Raw genomic sequence first — 19991 nt, forward strand, 5'->3', positions numbered from 1 at the left:
ACACCCCCGCAAAAAAAAAAAAAAATACAAAAACCACCTATATTTAGGGCTATCACGTTACAAAATGTCACTGAGGGGCTAAAATGCTTTTCCATGTCCTGTGAGCTGTCACTTTCTGCTATGAGCACACAGAGCCCCTCCTCTTCACTTTGTAGTCTACTGCACTTCTAAAGCACAATAGAGGGAAGGAAATTAGTTTGAAAATAATTCTAATGTAAGGAAAAAAATATGTATGAAGTGAAAAACCAGCACCCTTTTCTGTTACCCAATTCTCAGCTATGGGTTACTGTATAAATGAGGTGTGCTTATATTGAGAGCTATGATATTTACCTTTAAGTTTTGTGCCTCATTCTTTTCTTCAAGGGTTAGGTTTGCAAAATCTGCTTCAGCAATACTGATATCACTGGTACTTACTAACGTAAGTTCTGGTTCTTCCATTATACCATTGCCAGACTCTGTCTCCTGTGCAGGAAAGTAAATAAGGAAACCATGTCCAAAAATGATATCCTTTAAACATTCAAGATGTGAAAATAATGTACATTATGGAGGAAGAACACTAGAACATGGCAGTGCACTCCCACTTTGGGATGGGTGAAATGTGTTAATTGTCTGGAAGTACCTTCTGCAAGGATTACAGACCCAAAGGATTGCAGGGCTAGGCAGACACATGTAAGTTAATGGCTGGAGAACCAGAGGGCGTAACCTATTAACGGGTGGCAGCCAAATGTAGGCCACTGCTGCCAGATTAATTTTTTTTTTCAGATTTTAGTTTTAGAAGTGAAGGAAGAGAGAGAAGCATCAATGTATGGTTGCCTCTCATGTACACACAACTGGGGACCTGGCCTGCAACCCAGGCATGTGCCCTGACTGGGAATCGAACCGGCAACCCTTTGGTTCACAAGCCAGCGCTCAATCTATTGAGCCACACCAGCCAGGGCCAGACTAATTTTTTAAGGAAATAACATCTTTTAGACCTGCAATAAGAATTTACAAAAACATCCAATAGCCAAATCTGTCTCTGGTCTAGATGTTGCCTTTATTTTCAGTTTCTATTACATGTGTGGAAGGACATACTATATTGGGGTGATGAGTTGAAACCAAATGAGATTAATGCAGCAATTTTCAACTGGAGAGCTGTGACACACTGGTGTGCCCCAGAAATTTTAAATGAAATACCCGACTATTTAGTCAGGGGCACTGACTTCTTTTCCTTTAGATCATCAAAAAAAAAAAAAAATAAAGACAATAGTCAACATAATAGCCATTTAGTGTGAATGAATCAAAACTATACCTATTTTTTAGTCAGATGAGCAAACACCATATTTTTGGTGTGCCGGCAGAATTTCAGTTATTAGCCGATGTGTGCCATGAGCTGGGGAAGGTTGAAAGTCGCTGGCCTAACTCGCTACAGCGCAGTGAGGCTTAGAACCACAACTGCTGACACATAAGCCCTCAGGGGAGTGGAGAAGGGGTATTTATGTAAAGCGGGAGGAGAATCTTCTGTAAAATTCAGAGCTCCAAGTTTGGAGGTTTCTGATGATAAGATTGACTATGTCAGGTATATTAACAAGGAGCTTTGTTCTCTTGAAATTTGTTTCAAAAGCCCTCGATTTGGACTTTTTTCTCTTTATTTTTGTTGTCAGATATTATTTTGTGTTTTCTGCCTTTGAATTAACATATTTCCTATATTTTAATTTTTTTCATTCTCTGCTGGTTTAGAAACTTTTATTTCTACTCTACTAGTAATTACTCTTAAATTTATGACACGCATACTTAACTATATATGTGTGTAGGTGTGTGTGTGTGTATGCATTTTTGACCAGTATCTTAACTAAACAAAATGAAAACACAAATATTAGTTTAAAAAAGTTTTTTTTGGAAAACCAATCTAAATGCTATTTATACAATATAGATTTCACTCACCCAGACTGGAATAGAGTTCTGTAGTGAAAATGATCCAGAACTGCAAAAGAGCTGTGATTGTGATGGCTGAGATAGGTTTGTGATCTGTGGGGTTTCTGCTTTAGTTGAGTTCTCAAAATATCTTTCATTCTGAACAGTTAATGAATATGGCATCTCTACCATTCTTACACATAATTGTGAGTCAATATCCTGTAAATGCGGATTTACATTTAAAACTGCACAGGTTTCATTTTTATCCTCTTCAGTGCGTCCTTGACTTTGTGACACTTTATCAACCCCCTTTTCTGATAATTCTTCAAAGCCCAGTCTTTCTTTACTGCCTTCTAACTGGTCTTTCACTGAGCACTCACTGCAAGTAGAGCCACACAGAGTGCTATGTTGTAAATGTACCTGATGACCTTCATTAGCCTCAGCAGATGAACTGAAGACTGGACTCCGCGAATTTCCTACAGAGAGCTGGAAATGAACATTTTTTCCTGTATTTTGTAATATTTCCATTGGTTCAGAGGGGTAGTTTTGATTTTCCATGCCTTGGGAAGAATCTCTTGCTTCAATGCTAAAAATACTTGGTAGATCGGCATGCTGGCTCCCTTCTTGTGAAGAAAATTCTGGCAGAAGCTGTTGAAAAGATTGCTCAGATCCTGCAATAAGAAGAAATCAGTTAATTATCATATGTTATAAAACTTGGATACAGATACAGTCCCTAGTACTTTGAATAAACTGCAAAAGTCAGTTCTTACCATTTTAGGGAAGCTGACGTATGTAAACACGAATAGAAAGCTAAAGGCTGGTCAAAGTGATTTTCAAACAACTCTACTGCTCACACCATGTGTTGTCTCCTATCCCAATATTATTTAATAAAAACTATGGTTTTTGACATAATGAAGACATTTTCCCTCCTAAGATAACCAAATACTGATTTTGTTGTAACAACAGAAAGACTTAGGTTAACACGTGCATGTGTATCTTGTATGTGTGCACATCTGTGTGTGTGTATATATATATAAAATTTGTACAAAAAATTTTATACAAAAAATTTTAGGATACTTAAACTGTTGACTATAAGGATAGAGGTAGGGAAGTTGAGCAAGAGGCAGCACTTTTTTTATTTTATCAAATTTACTACTGTGAAAATTGCAAAGTGAGCATATATTGCCTCTGTTATTTAAACGAATACAAAAAGAAACAGAACTTATAACAATGGGGGCAGAGGTGAGGACAGGAATGGAGACATACCAGGAACTGCTAGGCACAATTCCTAAGAAAAATGAATAAACAATCAAGAGAAAAATATTAGGTTTTAACTTTTCTAACTTAATCATACATACCCTCAATAATTTTTTCTGTGCCAAAACTCTGACCTGCAGCGTGAGGTGAGGTAGGGTCAGGTTGCTGATTCAGGTTTACATTAAGAGGAGAACACAAGCTGCTCCTCCTCAGTGCTGTAAAAGAAACGGTACTTTTGGAGGATATAGTTGCACAGTGGCTTTCACATGAAGCGTCTGAACTCTGTGGGAAACAACAGGGAAATGCTGAAATGTTGATTATGTATTACAGATTGAGTTAATAATCATGTTCCTTTGATATTACTCTTCCTTGAGTGCCATTTGACTATCACACTAATGATTTCCTTATTCAAAACCACTTCTTCCATTTCTATTAATAAAAAACTTTTTAAAAATTATTTACAAAACAAATTACAAATTAAACAGACTGAGTTTAGAACACGATGAGATCATTTTCTGATAAGCAGAAACTATGTATAGCAGCTGGGATATCAGGATACAGAAGTGGAAAGTCCCAGGTTTGAACCTTAGCTCCTTTACTGGATAAGAAGACTTTTTAAATATTGCAAAATTATATTTACCTGAACTGCTTAAGGCTGAATTCCATCAAAGTAAAAAAACAAATATAAAAATATTTTCAGCCTTTTATATGTCATACTTACTAGTTGGAAATAAGGTTGACAGAACAAAACTCGAATGCAGCTTTTTTCAATCTTGGTTCCATGTTAGAATCACATGAGGAGCTTTTTAAAAAACCCTGCTACCTGAGCACTCCAAAGACTCTGATTTAGTGGTCTGGGGTGCAGTCTGGGCGCTGGAATTTGTAAAAGCTTTCCACATGATTCTAACTGGCAACCAATATTAACAACCATTGTTCTGTTCTAACAGAAGAAAATTTGATAAACTGTGCTTGGAAATTCAGTGAAATCAAGCATCTACTTAAACATACCTGGTAGAAGTCTTTGCTATCTTGAGAAATCCCAGAGGACAATGACAAATCAAAATCTGGCTGTGGTTCTAAGGGTTTAAACAGCTGACGATGCAAGTTAGGAAAAATGTATTCCAATTCTGGAAAGTCCAGGTCAACTGTTGGAATTTTGAGAAAAAAAAAGATGTATTTTTAAAATAAAGCCTAGAAAAATAGTACCAAAAACGTATTCATAAAAGCTTATTTTTAGGTAAATTCCATTCAACAAAATTCCATCCATTTTTTTCCCCCCTATCCGCTGGTGTTTTTAAATTAGGTCCTATCACAACTTATAATGTACCGAAAAGAAAATTGGGGACTCTCTCACAACCTTTGACAAATGGCTCCATTTCTACCAGGCCCACAGCTGTATGAGGTTAATTTGGAGGAAGTAGCCATTGTGATCACTGCTTTGTTATTCTCTTAGCTAAGGCTCACTTCAGGTCAATGATTAAAGAAAGAAAAGAAAAACGGAGTGTTACTATGGGCTGGACATTGTACTTTATGTACATTATCTCATTCAATCTCCAAGACCCTTCTGTAGAAGATCAAAGAGAACCTTGCTCTCGGTCTCACAGCCAGTAAACTGGTCAAACTAGGAGTCAAACTCATGTCTGTTGATTTCTGAGTTCTTGTTCTCAAAATTGGTACTGCCCTCATGATGTCACAGCTAACTCTGGAACTGTAAAGGATGATCACTGAGCTCTTCTTCTACGTGTTCTTCTGTGAGTAACAAGTTCCAAGTCCCCTCTCTCACTGAAGGCCCTCAATGTTTTCCATGGTATAACTGCTCAGCAGGCCATAAAACCATGGAGCTCACAAAATCCACTTAAAACTAAAAGGGATGAAGAGTAAAAAGTTAGTTTATACAAAAGTTATTTGTTCAAAATAATTTTACCCCACAAGTCTGTTTTTTCAGTCATCAAATTTGCTTCATTTATGTCCTTGTCTATCATCTGCTGAACGTGTGCTTGACCAGATGTAAACTTTTCTGCTGTAGGCAACAGAGGTTTATGAACATCCCAAGAGTCCTGCCTTTGATAAATAACTTGTGATTGAGGAAATGTAGAATTTAAAATAATAGTTTCTTCTTCTTTGCCAGTGGAAGATTCTTGTTCCCTATGGTCCACACGCTCTGAGAATGACTCTGCAAATTGAGATTAATGAAAATATTCAATGGCTGGGTACTTCCTCAGAGACAAATTTGGGTGAGAGGCATAGCAATATATATGGATAAGGAATCAGTGCAACCAAGAAATTTGCTCAGATAGCTTCCCACTGAGTGGGAAAATGTGATATTAGTGGATACTTCTCAAAGTATTGTTGGAAATTCATAGAGCATCTCAAGGGTCTGCAAGCTTGTGGCTTCCAATCATGTTTAGAATATCATATTGTCTAATATTCTATTGGGCTGGAAAACTTTACTTTTTTTTTTTTTTTAAGGATTTTATTTATTTACTTTTTTAGAGAGACAGGAAGGGAGGGAGAGGGAGAGAAACATCAATTGTGCAAGAGATATATTGATTGGTTGCCTCTCGCACACCCTCAACTGGGGACTTGGCCCGGCGCCCAGGCATGTGCCCTGACTGGGAATTGAACCTGCAGACCTTTTGGTTTTCAGGCCAGCACTCAATCCACTGAGCCACACCTGTCAGGGTTACTTTTGCAATTTAAAGAAACAATCCCTCTCAGTACAATGTGAAAAGCAATGTTTTCCCTCACCACTGTACTGCAACTGAACTGGTGCTGGTCTTTCCATTTATTTACAGATATTCTAACATTATTACCTGGATCTGTAAAGCTCAAATCTGTGTTTTCATTACTTAAGCTTCCAGTAGAAATAGTTATTGAACATAATGGTTCCTCATAAATCTCTTGTGTTTCATCCTAAAAATTAAGGGGAACATTAAGACTATAATGTAGGAAGTAACATCTAGAAAACAAATCACCAACATCAGCAGTTATCAACTCTGAGCTCAGATCAAGTGTAGAAACCTTCATAATTATAGAGGTCAGTAGTAAATGCTTTTCATCATTGCTCAGAACTGATCAGCCTTTCATACACATGACCTCCACCCCTGAATCTCATTCAGCAAGTCCTCAGTTATCCACTGTCACCTTAAAACACACACACACACACACACACACACACACACACACACACACACATGCATTTACATTTTTAAACAACTTCTTTATACTTTTGCTTCTCAGAACTATAGAGATCATGCATCAGGGAGACTGGAAGGTCTTCTGATGCTCAGATTTGGCTATTTTCATCACTGATCCACTTTACTAAGAGCAGACCTCAGAGAACACACACTAGTATTTCACAACTTCTGTGAACCAAACAAAAGATAATATAAAGCCAACAGCTCTTAGTGCACACTGAGACATTACTAACCTTAGCTGGCTTCACAGCTGGACTCACATATGTCTGTTCTTCCTCCGCATTATAACTTAACACTGCATGATTCTCAACCACTGCCTCCATGACCTTGACTAAAATGGGAGGAAAGATGTGGATTATGACAAATCAAATTCTTAGCACCAGAGGGCATCATTTCCTGATTTCCTACATTTTCTTTCATATTTTGCTTCATAGAGCAGCTTTATCTTAGACCAAAAAACCCAAACAAACAGAAAAAACATTCATTTTATTATTCAAACATTTACTAGTCAGCACAACATATTTTTTCCCCTGGAAAACTGTAATTGTCATTGTTATTCTATAAATAAAACCCTTTCAAAAAGAGCAAATGTGATGGGAAGCACTGTTGTCATCATTTTAAGCAAAGCAAGAAAATTTGATCATAAAGACAGCATGATCTCCAAGGTGAGAAAAACATACAAAAAAGACAAGAAAGGAAAATATCATAGTGTAACCAGTGGTTGCTTATGCATGGTAGGACAAGATAGAATTTTTTGTCTTTGTAAACTTTTAGTACCTTCTAAAATTGTTATGAGCACGAATTGCTTTTATTATAAATTATCATTTCCCATTATATTTGACATACTAAAATACATATAAAATTATACTTTCTGTCTCACTCTTAATAATTCAGGTATTCTGGGCTAATTTTTCTCTTACTCTCAATAGCCAATATTTGTGAGGAAGCTGGCCAAGGCACATGGTTGTCTGTAGCTCTGAACAGATAAAAATTAAAACTGCTCCACCAAATATAAACTAAAACTTTCTGTCTTATTATTACCAGGATTTTATTAAAAGTATGTTTCTTGCCCTGATTGGTGTGGTCAGTTGGCTCGGTGTCATTCTGAAAAACTGAAAGTCCCCGCCCGTTCAATTCCCAGCCAAGGCACAAGCATAGGTTGTGGGTTCCGTCCCCAGTTGGGGGTGTGAGAAAGACAACCAATCAATGTTTCTCTCCCTCTCTTTCTCTCACCCTTCCCCTTTCTCTAAACATAAATAATAAATAAAATTATTTTTTTAAAGTATGTTTCTTAAATGTATGTATATTTATTTATAAAATAATATCTATATAATGGATAATTAATTTGAAACGAAGCTAGTATTAAATAGTATTGATTAATACAATTTAATTTTAAATGCAATTTTTACTCTCTCGTAGTCTAGTTCTTTAAAAGTATATTATTGTAACATAACTGATTGAACCATTAAACTTTTATTTGGTTGCTTCTATACACACTATAGTTTTAAGCAAAGAAAATAAGAGATGATAAATTTTTGTAGCAAAGTTTTTATTTTGTCTTAAGCAGCTCATTTCAAAAGCTAGTTGGGGGATTAGAAGTTAATCTGAGGTTTTTAAATTCATACCTCACAATTATATACTGTTCTCTGTAACATAACACGAAGGTTGATTCCTCCGGAGGAGAAATGAGGGAACAGAGTAGCGTCTGATTAGTGGTAAGAAGTGAAAAATAAAAATTGGAGAAAGGAGCAAGGTCAGTTACAGACACTGAAGAATTCAATGAACACGTCCCTGAAAGTAGTTAGAAGAGAACTGTCATTGGTCCACCGGGAGCAGGGACCCGTGAAGAGATTCCTAAAAGGAGCAAGTAACATAATGAAAGCAATGCCTTAAAAAGTCACCTTGCCATGTTATGAGGAAGGCAACATCTCTTGCTTTCCTTCAGAAGCAAAGCACCATTTCCTGCCTTCCTGCAAAAGCAATGGGTACAGACCTTGAAGTTAGTGATACCACCGAAAAAGACATTAAGAAAGAAAGGTGAGGTGATGAGGACCTGAATAAAGTGATAGGGGGAATGAAGAAGTAACAATAAAGACCCTCCCTTCTAAGATAGAAACAATACAAACCTAGGGGTAATTATGAGGAAAAGAAAAGCAGCCTGAGAGCCAGGAAAGGACCTGGCTCTATCAGCTAGACCCTGCTGTTCTTCTGTTACACATAATTTCACAGAACACAAGTATCAGAAAAGGCTACCCTGTGACCACGATGGATCAAGACAAAAATCAGACCACCTGCACTCATCTCTGAATATAAACAAAGTCATGAATGTAGTCCAGACCATAAAAATGACCACTACCATTTATTTAGTGAAATAATTAAAAACCCAAATCAAGTATTCTTTATATAAACTACTTTCCTCATTCAACCTTTTTAATACAGAATACATGCTTCTTATTTAAAAAAACAAATCTATAGGTGAACATAGAAAATAAAAAGTGCAACCCAGTTCCTAAAAAAAAAGAAACCAGTACCAACACTTTTGTGATTAACATCCAGACAACTTTCAATGCATGAACACGGAGTTCCCCCCATCACTTACCACCACACAGAAGTGCATAGTATGGAGGCAACATGATTTTATTCACAAAAGTCACTTAAGTTATCCACCATTTTTCATCACAAGTAACACTACAAAAATATCTTCCAGCCACATACCCTCATGCACCTGCTTTCTCTCTCTCACCTGCTTCATTAGAGTCATCACTACAGACATTCTCCTGGGCAGCTGGGTGGGGAGGAGCCAATGGATCACAGTCCAGTGGCCTCCCAAGGATACTTTGTTCTCGACTTATAGAGACCCTGAGGGGGTCCCTTTCTTGATAAAAATCTGGTGTACCTAGTAGGGAAAAAAAAAAGCTGACTCATTAGACTTCCACTTAAATTACTAGCTCTAGACAAAACTAAAAAGGCAATTTAGATTACAGAGCAAAAATCTAAACTCTTAGAGACTTGATCTATGTAGCAAGAAAATAATAACTACTTATCTTTCACCCAGGCCTTTAAACGATTTTATTTCAATTTTACTGAATTTTTAATGATACAGTATTTAATGCTTCAGTATTGAATCACAAGAAAAATGGCTGTAGACAATTAACCAGTAATAGTACTATAAGATATAACATGCATTCATAATATATAGTTCAAAAATAGGCACAGCTAATCAGTGGTATAAGAAACCAAGACAGACTTCCGCTGGGGAGAACCGAGCAGACAGTAACTGAGTGGGTACCAAGGAAGGGTTTATAGAGTCCCTAAGGTTCCAGTTCCTGACCAGGTGGTGTTTACATGAGTTGGTGACTACAGCGATAATCACTGACATAAACACCTAGGATTTAAGCACTTCTCTAAATATTCTACTTTGATACAAAAATTAAAACAAACAAGCAAAGAAGGAGAGGGAAATTCCCAGAAGTAGCAGCTAATTTACTGAGAACCCCTCAAAAATTTGGGAATTAAAGGCACTGCAAAAGAAAGGCGTGTATCAGGGGACTAAAAACAGAGAGAATGTTTAAAACTGTGCTTGGAACAGATCCCTCCCATCTAGGTACACCCTTGTCCCGCAATACCATCCTCAGAGGAACTACAGGTTTATTCTCTGGGGAAATTGAATCCAATACATTCTGAATTCAGGAGGGTCAGGAACTGAAAGGTGCAAGGGTGGATGGAGGAGACAATGCCATTAAAAAATAAAGAAAGTCTGAATCCTCAACCCAGATCCCCCACGTCTGGCGGCAAAACAGCAGCAGCCAGGCTTGTATCAAGCTTAGAGGATCTTGCTTTGAAGAAGCCAAACTACAAACTGACTTAGAGAAAAGAACTACAAATACTAACTTGAGGGTCACCAGTGAAAAGCCAGCTTTTCCAATGAAGTTCAGCAGTACGTATGGTGCCCAACCTATAGAATTTCCAATTAGCCTTTTAGAGTCCCACTCCAACATAGAAGCTATTAGTAAAAGCCTCTGAAATATCAGACAGAAATAACAAATAAAGAAAAAAATAAAAAAACTCAAACAGGAACCCAAACAAACAAAAAACTATAAATATATGAAGTAGGTAATATTTTGCATCCATGAGAACAGCAATACACTAAGAAAAAGGGGGGAAAAAATCAAGAAAAAGAGCAAGCTTTTAGAAGCTGCAATTTGAGAGGAAAAATAAAAATTCATAAGAAGTTAGAAGACAAAATTGAGGAGATTCTCCCAGATAGTAAAACCAAGAGAAAAAGAACTGTAAAAAAGAAAATTGAAAGATCATCACAGACCAGTGTTTCTTGACATTACTTTTATTATCACCCACCTAAGGAGCCTTTCTAGGCTTTTAAAAAAATTGCCTCCTAACTCCATGAACTTTTAATAACTATAGATATATTGCATACCTTTCTATGTACATCTGTGCTTTGGTATATAAAAACAGTAAGACTTTTTCACTTCCCTAAGAACCAATTTTCATCCCTTTTGGGAGCAACAATATTCTTGTTAAAAATGCATGATATAGGTCATCCAACTTTCAACTAAAAGGTGTCCCACAAACAGAGAAAATGGTGTAATCTCCAATTATATTAGAGGTACTTAATAGAAGTATTAGCGTGGGAAGATAGACATTCAACAGAAGCTTTAAGCAAATGAAAAAAGAAGACAATTTACTATAGGAATAAAGTTTTCCAAATAGGAAATATAATCATGGTATACTAATTGTCTCAGCAGTGAAAAATATACATCAGCATGAAGATAATTTAGCTTAGTTTTTGCTAAAATGCACTGCCAACTATAGAGACAAATACAAGAAGAAACACCTAAAAGACTTGCACAGTGGCTGCCTCTCGTTAGTAGATTAAGGGGTAAGAGGTGGGTGGGAGGGCAGGAAGAAATGCTGTTTCATGTTGTAACGTTTTACACTATCTGCCTTTTTAAACTCTTTGCCTGTAGCATTTTGATTAAAAGTATTACCTCAAATGGTGTGATAATGGTTTTAATGAAAGCTCCCAAAGAGCACATGAGAGAGATGCTTGACAGGTCAGGGAAAGTCTACCCAGACGAGTGGCACTTAAGCCGACCCTGAAGGGAGGAGCAAGATCACGAGAGGCCTGATAGGTGAAGCCAGGGACTGAGACTTCATTGGGACTTACTCCTCAAATCGAACAGAAACCAACAAAAGTTTTAAACAGGGAGATACAGCCCTATTTGAATTTCATAATTATTTTTAGATTTCAGACTTACCAAATAGTTTTTTGATCAAATTTATCAAAGTAACTCCTTTTTTAAAGAGACATTAGCTTTGTCAATAGAAAGGTACATGGAAGTATAATGTTAATATACTTGTCATGGGAAAATGAATTAAAGCTAGACTGGAACCAGGGAGACCCTGGGAGATGTAGGAACCATTCCATAAAGAAATGATGGCCTGAATTAAAGGAATGCTAGTGGGAACGGGACAGGTGCCAGGAATGAGAAGGGCTGGTGGTTTATTGGGTGTTGGAGGGGTAGGCAGGGGAAGTATCAAAACTTACATCCGGGTACTATTCACTGAAAAAGGAGGCTGAAGGATAAGGAGGCAGAGGTGAGGGGACAGTATAAGACTCCGTTTTAGACATGAAGACATTATGAAATATGAAACATGAATTAAATTATAGGAATTGATTGTGAGACTTTCCCAATGTTCATTGAGAATTAGGGAAAGCATCAATCAATTCCTGAAGCAGTGGTTTGCCAAATAGAGCAAAATAGAGTAAAAAACAAAAACAAAAACTTCCAATGCCTAGTAATAAATGAAATAATTTCTCTACAAGTTCCATAAAACATAAGAAAGCAGAAAGGAGACTGATTTTTAAGAATCACTCTCAACCTCTATCTTCTTTAAGCCTTTTAGCCAGAAACAAAGATACGGTATTTTATAGCTGAAGACCAAAATAACTAATATTAACATGATACTTCATGTACCTTTCTATGACAAACCTAATTTCTCTCTTAAAGAGGATTTACTTTGATAAATTTGCTCAAGAAAACTATTTGGTAAGTCTGAAATCTAAAAATAATTATGAAATTCAAATAGGACTATTTACTAAGGATCTCAGGGAGGACTTTATCTAGATAATTGTACCTAGGAAGAAAGAAAGTGAAGAAATATACCTAATTGTCTTTAAAGCCAGTATCTTAAGCATAATACTTAATTTATAAAAGATACAGGAGAAGAACAATGAAGGTACTGAAGTGGAAAAGCAATAAAGGAAAAGAGAAAAACTGAGTTATATGCTAAAGAAACAGGTTTAGAAGGCAGACATGAAAGAAAGCAGAGGGAAGGAGTGTCAGAATATGAGATACCAGAGAATTTTTTACTATAGTACATTGGTTTTCCCCATATACAAGAAAAAAGTTACCCATGCCACAATTCTTTAAGTACAAATTTTATATTCTATTTATAAAAACCATTTTTTCTTTCCACAAGTACCCACAGCCAGGTTTCTTCAACAACAAAAAATTAGCATCCTGAATAAAATGTAGAACTGGAAAACTATAAAAAACACATTTTATCGAACCATCTGTTTACCTAGTATAGAAGGTCTGCCACTTGCTGGCGATTCTACCTCTTGTATAGCACTAAGTTCATGTTGGTTCAAGTCCAAGCCACATTTAACTTTTGCTACAGGAGGCTTTGAGGCTTTCTTACCCAGCTCTTTGATCAGATGTTCACCTATCAAGTCAATGATAAAATTAGGCAGAATACAAATCTATTAACATATTATAAACTTCTCTTTAGCCAGGAAGTTGCAGGAAATGAAAGCAAAGAATAATCAGTGGAATAATTACAACAAAATCCAAATATCTTACCACTCTACTTGGTACTACTACCTTCTGAAAGCAGCTGATTATCAGCAGAGTTGCTGCTATCTGCAGGTCTAATGTTTTCATGATCATCTCTTGCTTGGGCTTGAAGATGAGGAAGCCACTCTCTGAGCATCTGGGGTTTTAAATCATTTTCAAGAGTGGGCTTACTTGTCTGAAACAGTGCACAGATGAGAGAGTGGGGTTGACAAAGGATGAGAGATCATGAAGCATTCATTAGATTTTTATCTCACTCTTAAATTAGAACCTCAGCCAAATAAATGGTTCTATCAATCATACTATTACAACTTTATCCACAGATAAAAAATGAGAAATGCTTCTAATATTGAAATAGTGCTATATGTCCACTGGAAAGGATAACGACTCACAGCCTTCAACCTAAAAACTTAGCCTTCATTGTAATTTCAGTAAGAGACGTTATCTGAGTATATCCCTCCACCTTCTTTTCACAGTTTTCCTTCAAATGACCAGTAAATCCCTAGAGCTCGAGTTCTCATGAACTCAACTCAAGCTTCTTCAGAACATCAAAAGACTTATGGAATTCTACTTAGGCTAAATCATAAATTTAGGAAATAGCCTTTCAAAGTAAAATGGACACATGCATACTTAGGAGAATATATACTCTTATCTCCCCTAAAGAGAAACTATGAATGCCTGAGTAACCATGCCAGTCTTCTCAATAATTCAATGACACACAACAGGTCCAGCTGTCCATCGGACTAAAATCATGCCAATTTTACAACAGGTGTTAATATCGTCATTTAGGGAAAATGAGGGTACTGATTTTGATTCACACAAAAATGTCAACAAAGTGCTATACAGAAAGCACAGGTCTGCTATTTGTTTAAGAGAAATTCTGCTAACCAGTTATCTTACAATTTAATCTCTTTATGGTCAGCTAAAAACCCTTTATACAAAACTTCAAATGACAATCTACATTTTTAAAGAGGGTTTGCATTTGGCTGTATAACACTACTGGCTAAAATTTGTTGTGCTTCAAGTAACTATTAACCTCATAAATACCATGCAAGGCAGTGTTTATGTGTGTTTTTTTCTTTTTATTTAAAAAAATTTTTTTCGGCAGTGTTTATGTTTTAATTTTCATATTGTTTAAGGTAGAAAATTAAAGCAGTTAAGGTCAAACTGCTTATTCTCAATAACTAAGAACTTATATTATTTAGGCCTAAGATAAAACATTTAGCTTGTCTGAGTCAGGTTAACTCCATTGTTTAATTCTTATATATTCACATTTAATACATACCTGACCATCTTTAAAGAAATCCTTCAAAGTCTCCTGATGTTTCAGTATCTGCTGCTTCAACATTGTTTGTCTCTGTACTAGAGGCTCTTCTTGAGCTTTTTGTCTATAATGCAGAACTTCTTTTTGTACATCCATCTGCTTCTGAAGTCCCAAGTTACCCTGCTGAGCTAAGATAGGCTGTGAAAAACTCAAAAGTCTATCCTGTGATCTGGTGATCTCAGGATGACTTGAGGGAGAAGCACTGTTACTTCTGGTTGGAAAAGAGTTTTGGAGTCTTTCGGAGTCAACAACAGGCTGTGCTACCTTGGATAAGGATGAAGAGGTGTTAACCTGCTCAGATGATACCTGTTTCTCTAATTTACTTAGTCTTTGGGAAAGCAATTCTTCTTGGACTTCCTGTCTAAACTGAATGGCTTTCCTCTGTATATCTAACTGCTGCTGAAGTACCATGAAATCATGATGGTGAGGTTGAGTATGATGCTCGGAAGACACCTTTTCCTCAGATTTATTTTGTCTGGGCAATGGAACTTGTTGAGGTAAAACAGGCTGAGATACACCTGAAAGACTATGAGGCAATCTTGGTATCTCAGAATGACTTGAGGAAGCTATATTATCCCTCTTAGTTGCGCAAGGTTCTTGGAGTCTATCAGATTCAGTAAGAGGTAACGAAGCAAATGAATGTTGTGCGCTTAGGGGTAAGAAGGAAGAGGTTCCACCCTGCTCAGGAAATATTCCTTCCCCCCACTCATTTTGTTTATGTAATTCTTTCTGGGCTTCTTGTCTAGACTGAATGATGGCTTCCCTTTGTGTAGCTAACCGTTCTTGAAGTGCCTTCAAATTATCTTGTTGAGGTTGGATAAGTTTTGATAACCTCAAAAGCCTATCCTGCAATTGTGGGATCTGAAAACGGCTTGAAGGAATCTGACCATCACTCTCTGTTGAAAGACGGTCTTGGGTTGTACCAGATTCAGAAGGTAATGATGAAAGCTGCCCTACCTGGGGTACAAATGAGGAACCAGTTTGTTCAGAGGATATATTTCCTTGGGTTTTCTGGCCAAAATAAAGGACCTTCTCTGTGTCTGGGCTTTCTTGGTGGTACTCCAAATTGTCTTGTGAAAATCTCAGAAATCTTTCCTGAAATCCTGAGGTCTTAGAATGGTTTAAGGGTCCTGCACTGTCACTTGACATAAATTCCTGGCATCTTTCAGATTCCGCTACCTGGGACAGGGATAAAGAGGTGTCAGTTTGTTCAGAAGAAATTCCTTTTTCTAATTCACTTTGTTTGTCTACAAATTCCTGAGTTTCTTGTTTAGCACCAACCCTTATCCTCTGTATGTGTGACTGTTCTTGGAGTGTAGTCAAATTTTCTTGCTGTGGCAGGCTATGCAGTTGAAAACTGAGAGACGCATCCTGAAACGCTGGGATTACCGAGTGACTTGAAGGAACTGCACTCCCCTTCTCAGATAAATAAAGGTTCTGAATTCTCCAAGGCTCCGTTTTAGCAGAAGCTTGCAAAGCAACTGAACGTTGAGCAACCATTGGTGGGAACGAAGAACTCATCTGTCCTGACTTACTGTCCCTCAAATCCTTCTGTCTATGTAAAAGTAACTCTACCTGGGCTTTGTGCCTAGCCTGAAGAGCATTCCTCTGTGCAGTCAACTGCTGTTGGAGCAACTTCAAACTATCATGCAAAGGCAGGAATTGCTGTAAGAAACTCAAAGAGCCATCCTGAGGTTTTGGGATTTCAGCCAGGCTTGGGAGAAGTTCCTCTTCACTCTTAGATGAATACTGCTCCTGAATTTTTCCAGACTGTGTACTAGCAGAAACTAATGAAGTGAATGTATGCTGAGTTTCCCGAGATGGGAGAGAAGGTGGCTCAGTCTGTTCTGACCATACTCCTGTATCCAGCATACCCTGTTTATGTACACGTAATATTTCCTGGGCTTCCCGCCTGGCCTGAAGGCTGTCCCTCTGAGTACTGAACTGTTCCTGAAGAAATTTAAAATTATCTTGCTGTGATAATACAGGCTGTGAAAAACTCAAAAGCCTATTCTGAAGTTGTGGAACCCCAGGATAGCCTGAGGAAACTGCAGTATCATTCTTGGTTAGAAAAGATTCTTGGATTCTCCCTGACTCAGCTTTGGCAGAAGGTAGTGAAGCAGAGGAATCCAGAGGTACCAATGGAAGGAATAGAGAGATGCCGGTTTGCCTTTCCAATTCTTTCTGTTTGCCCAAAAGCAGTTGTTCCTGAGCTTCCTGTCTGGACCGAATAACTTCCTTCTGTAGGTCTAACTGCTCTTGGAGAGCCTTCAAGTTACCTTGCTGGGCTGTGATGTTCTCTGAGGATGGCAAAGACTTATCCTTCATTTGGCTGATTACAGAATGGCTTACAGAACCTGCACTCTTGCTCATAGTTGAAAAGGGTTCTTTGATTTTTCCAGATTCAACTTTAGCAGGTAGAGAACTAAAAGAATGCTCAGCTACCAGTGGCAGGAATGAAGGAGGTTCAGTTGGCTCAGAAGATGTACTTTCATTGTTCTCTGAGAACATCTGCTGGGAGTCTAAAGTTTCAGCTACTTCACTACCATGCTGCAATATTAGTGGCTTATCATGTGATAAAGCCCTTGAAAGTATATGCGAATCTTTAGGGATTGATTTATAGTCTCTCTGTTGTGTTTCAGTCTGTGAAAATTGCTTTGGCTGTTCTTGTGATTTCCTGGCTAAAACACCTGTTTCTATCGTTTCTACCCGTCTTTGTGGAAAGTGATTTTGTCTTGGAACTTGAAAATAATCTTGTTCTAATCTGGGGATCTGTATGAGTTGTACAGGACTCAGCTTGGGTCTCTGACCTTGATCCCAATGTTCTGATGTAACAGTGGGTCTTTCAGATTTCTGTGGTGGGGCTGATGTAATAGAATCAGATATTAATGATGTAGTTGTCATGGATGGGTACTTTTCTTTTAACATAGTCTGATATTCGAGTAATCGTTTCCTGGCTGTTTCAATAGACTGTCTATGAAACCTACCAAAAATAAATAAAAACAAAACAAATATTATTCTTTTTTTGGTTAAAAAAATGCTCCATATTCTCAATTGTCTATATATGAAATTCAACAGCTATCTAGGACTGGCTAGAACCATGGTGGAAAAGAAACAATGTTCACATTGCACTTGAGCAATCTATATGCCATAATTCTAAGGGAATCCCAATTAAATTTTCATGTAAATAATAAATCCTGAAGATGTAGCCACACACTATAACATACGAATTGTACCCTGGCTAATACCTGTTTTGCTGTAAAAGCTGATGTTGATAGTCACGAATCATCTGCCTATGACTTTCTTCATCAGCCCTTATGGTGCATGACGCTGGAGCAGTACCAACCTAATAAAAGACAAAACTACTGATTAAAAGGCAAATCTAGAAACAGGCACTAAAGTATTTAATATGAACTGAAGTTCTATAATTAACTTCCATATAGCTTTATTATTTTTTAATAAAAAAGACTGGCATTTCCATTATTAAGAAATGACATCATCTACCATTTTCTTCTTATAGCCAACCAAGTCCAAGAGCTCAGCATACCCATTATATACAAATTATGGTCACATATACCAGCACCTTCTAGAAGCTAAAAGATAAAAGCCATTAGGTTTGTATAAACTTATATGTATATATAATTAGAAGAAAAAAATTATAAAATAAGAATTAGAAATGCATTTTACTTTTCTGAATGCTAGGATTGCTTATATTTCCTTATCCTCCAATGACCTATGTAGGGATGAGATTTCCTGACATCCTACCCCAATCTGTTGAGTTTTTTTTCTTTTTTCTTCTTCCAGCTGAGCCCTGAAGCAATCAGCTTCTAATCTTAACTTCTGTTGTTCAATTTGTTCAAGTAATTCCAACTGCTTTTGCTTCTGCTCTTCTATTTCCATTATCTAAGGAACAAAAAAACTACTGATCTATTAACAACAAACTCACACACACAAAAAGTTTATAGCCTGCATCACATTGAAAAGAAATGGGTATTATCATCAATAGTAACCACTATCCTTGATGATCTGTGATTGCCACTGCCAGAGTGGGAAAGGGAGGAAGAGATGGGAAGAGGGGGAAAGGAAAAAAAGGGAAAGAATTTAAAAAGAGGCAGAAAGAGAAGGAAAAAATTAAATACATTAACTATTTCTATTTCCTGGGAGCACAGGGAAACCTTGATGATCACTGAAGACCCACCTTCAGAGAAGTAGCAAACAATGCTCGGCCAAATTCTGTGTTTGTTTCATTAATTTTACAACGTGCTCAGTAAAAATGACAAAGAAATTAAATGTCAAGGCCTCCCCAAACACTTTGATTTTCTAGGCATACCCATAAAGGGGTGCAGTAATCTAGAAGCCAAAAAGTAATACAATGAGAAAATTCCATATCTTTTCTGTCAGGCATGAAACAGATGGTCAGACAATGGCACAGGGATGACCCCTGAACCCTAATATTACATTAACATACACACACAGATCCAAGTACTAGAGCGTATGTCAGAGTGACTAAGCTTCATGAGGACAGGGACTAGCTGCCTGCTAAATCCAGCACCTAGTCAAGCCCCTGATATATATGCAATACATAATAAATATTTACTGAATAAGTAGAAAAATGAATGTATGTGCAGTTTATTAGGAAGACCACTTTTATTAGAGATAATAAAAAATAATCTTGTTTTCAAAATTAAAACATGTCTCAATCTGAAACTTCACCTTTTTCTAATCAGGCAATAGTTAATATTAATAATTAATCAGGCTATAGCTGAGTTCCTATCTTCATCTTCCTTACTCTCCCTATTAGGAGCCACTGAATTTTGTATTTACAATTCTGGAGTACCTCTAGAAAAGCATTATCAATACAAAAGTCACTAGCTATCTGTGACTATGTAAATTCATTTAAATTAAATTTAAAATTCAGTTCCTCAATTACACTAGTCAAATTTCAACTACTGAAATATTTAACTGCCCATGTAGCTAACACAGATATGGAACATTTCCATTACCAGAGAAAGTTCTATTGGACAATACTGCTTTAGCATATTGATTAGAAAACATTTAACTGAGAAGCAATACTGGCTCATAGAATTTGCACTCCCTAGCTGTATTTTTATAAAAACTGTAACTATAAATTGACTGGCTTAGTAATAATCAGCCTCTTTCAAGGTAATTTGTATTAAAAAATTTTTATACTAAAGTATATGGGGCTGAAATTATAGTTAGGGTGGTTGAATTTAAATTTTTCTTCTGAAATACTATTTTTCAAATAAAGCTTGGCTGAGTGTCTAATATTATGACAGGGACTAACTTATTCAACAAATATTTATTGAGCACTTACTATGCATAAGGTATTGTACCAGAAACTATGTAGAATAAGTTGAATTTTTAAAAAATGTCTCCCGACCTTAAAAAACTGATAAATTTTATAGGGAAGATAAGATATATACA

General features: G+C 36.8%; 1 protein-coding gene and 2 non-coding genes across 3 annotated transcripts in view; all 3 read right to left on the reverse strand.

Moving 5' to 3' along the window:
- The window catches only part of CEP295 (centrosomal protein 295), a 43853-nt gene that overhangs the window by 1543 nt on the left and 22319 nt on the right, over window positions 1-19991 (reverse strand). Inside the window, 13 exon segments of the mRNA XM_090265856.1 lie at window positions 331-462; window positions 1924-2564; window positions 3252-3432; window positions 4159-4295; window positions 5075-5323; window positions 5964-6063; window positions 6581-6678; window positions 9091-9243; window positions 12951-13094; window positions 13253-13400; window positions 14508-17529; window positions 17795-17892; window positions 18312-18449. Coding sequence (XP_090121982.1) covers window positions 331-462; window positions 1924-2564; window positions 3252-3432; window positions 4159-4295; window positions 5075-5323; window positions 5964-6063; window positions 6581-6678; window positions 9091-9243; window positions 12951-13094; window positions 13253-13400; window positions 14508-17529; window positions 17795-17892; window positions 18312-18449 — 5241 coding nt within the window.
- LOC150018800 (small nucleolar RNA U2-30) lies at window positions 6148-6217 on the reverse strand. The gene has a single exon (XR_016509559.1). It is a non-coding gene; the product is annotated as a small nucleolar RNA U2-30 (small nucleolar RNA).
- LOC150018801 (small nucleolar RNA U2-19) lies at window positions 6385-6464 on the reverse strand. The gene has a single exon (XR_016509551.1). It is a non-coding gene; the product is annotated as a small nucleolar RNA U2-19 (small nucleolar RNA).

Source organism: Furipterus horrens, unplaced genomic scaffold (genome assembly GCF_987537825.1).
Source record: "Furipterus horrens unplaced genomic scaffold, mFurHor1.1.pri manual_scaffold_2, whole genome shotgun sequence".
Classification (NCBI taxonomy): Eukaryota; Metazoa; Chordata; class Mammalia; order Chiroptera; family Furipteridae; genus Furipterus; species Furipterus horrens.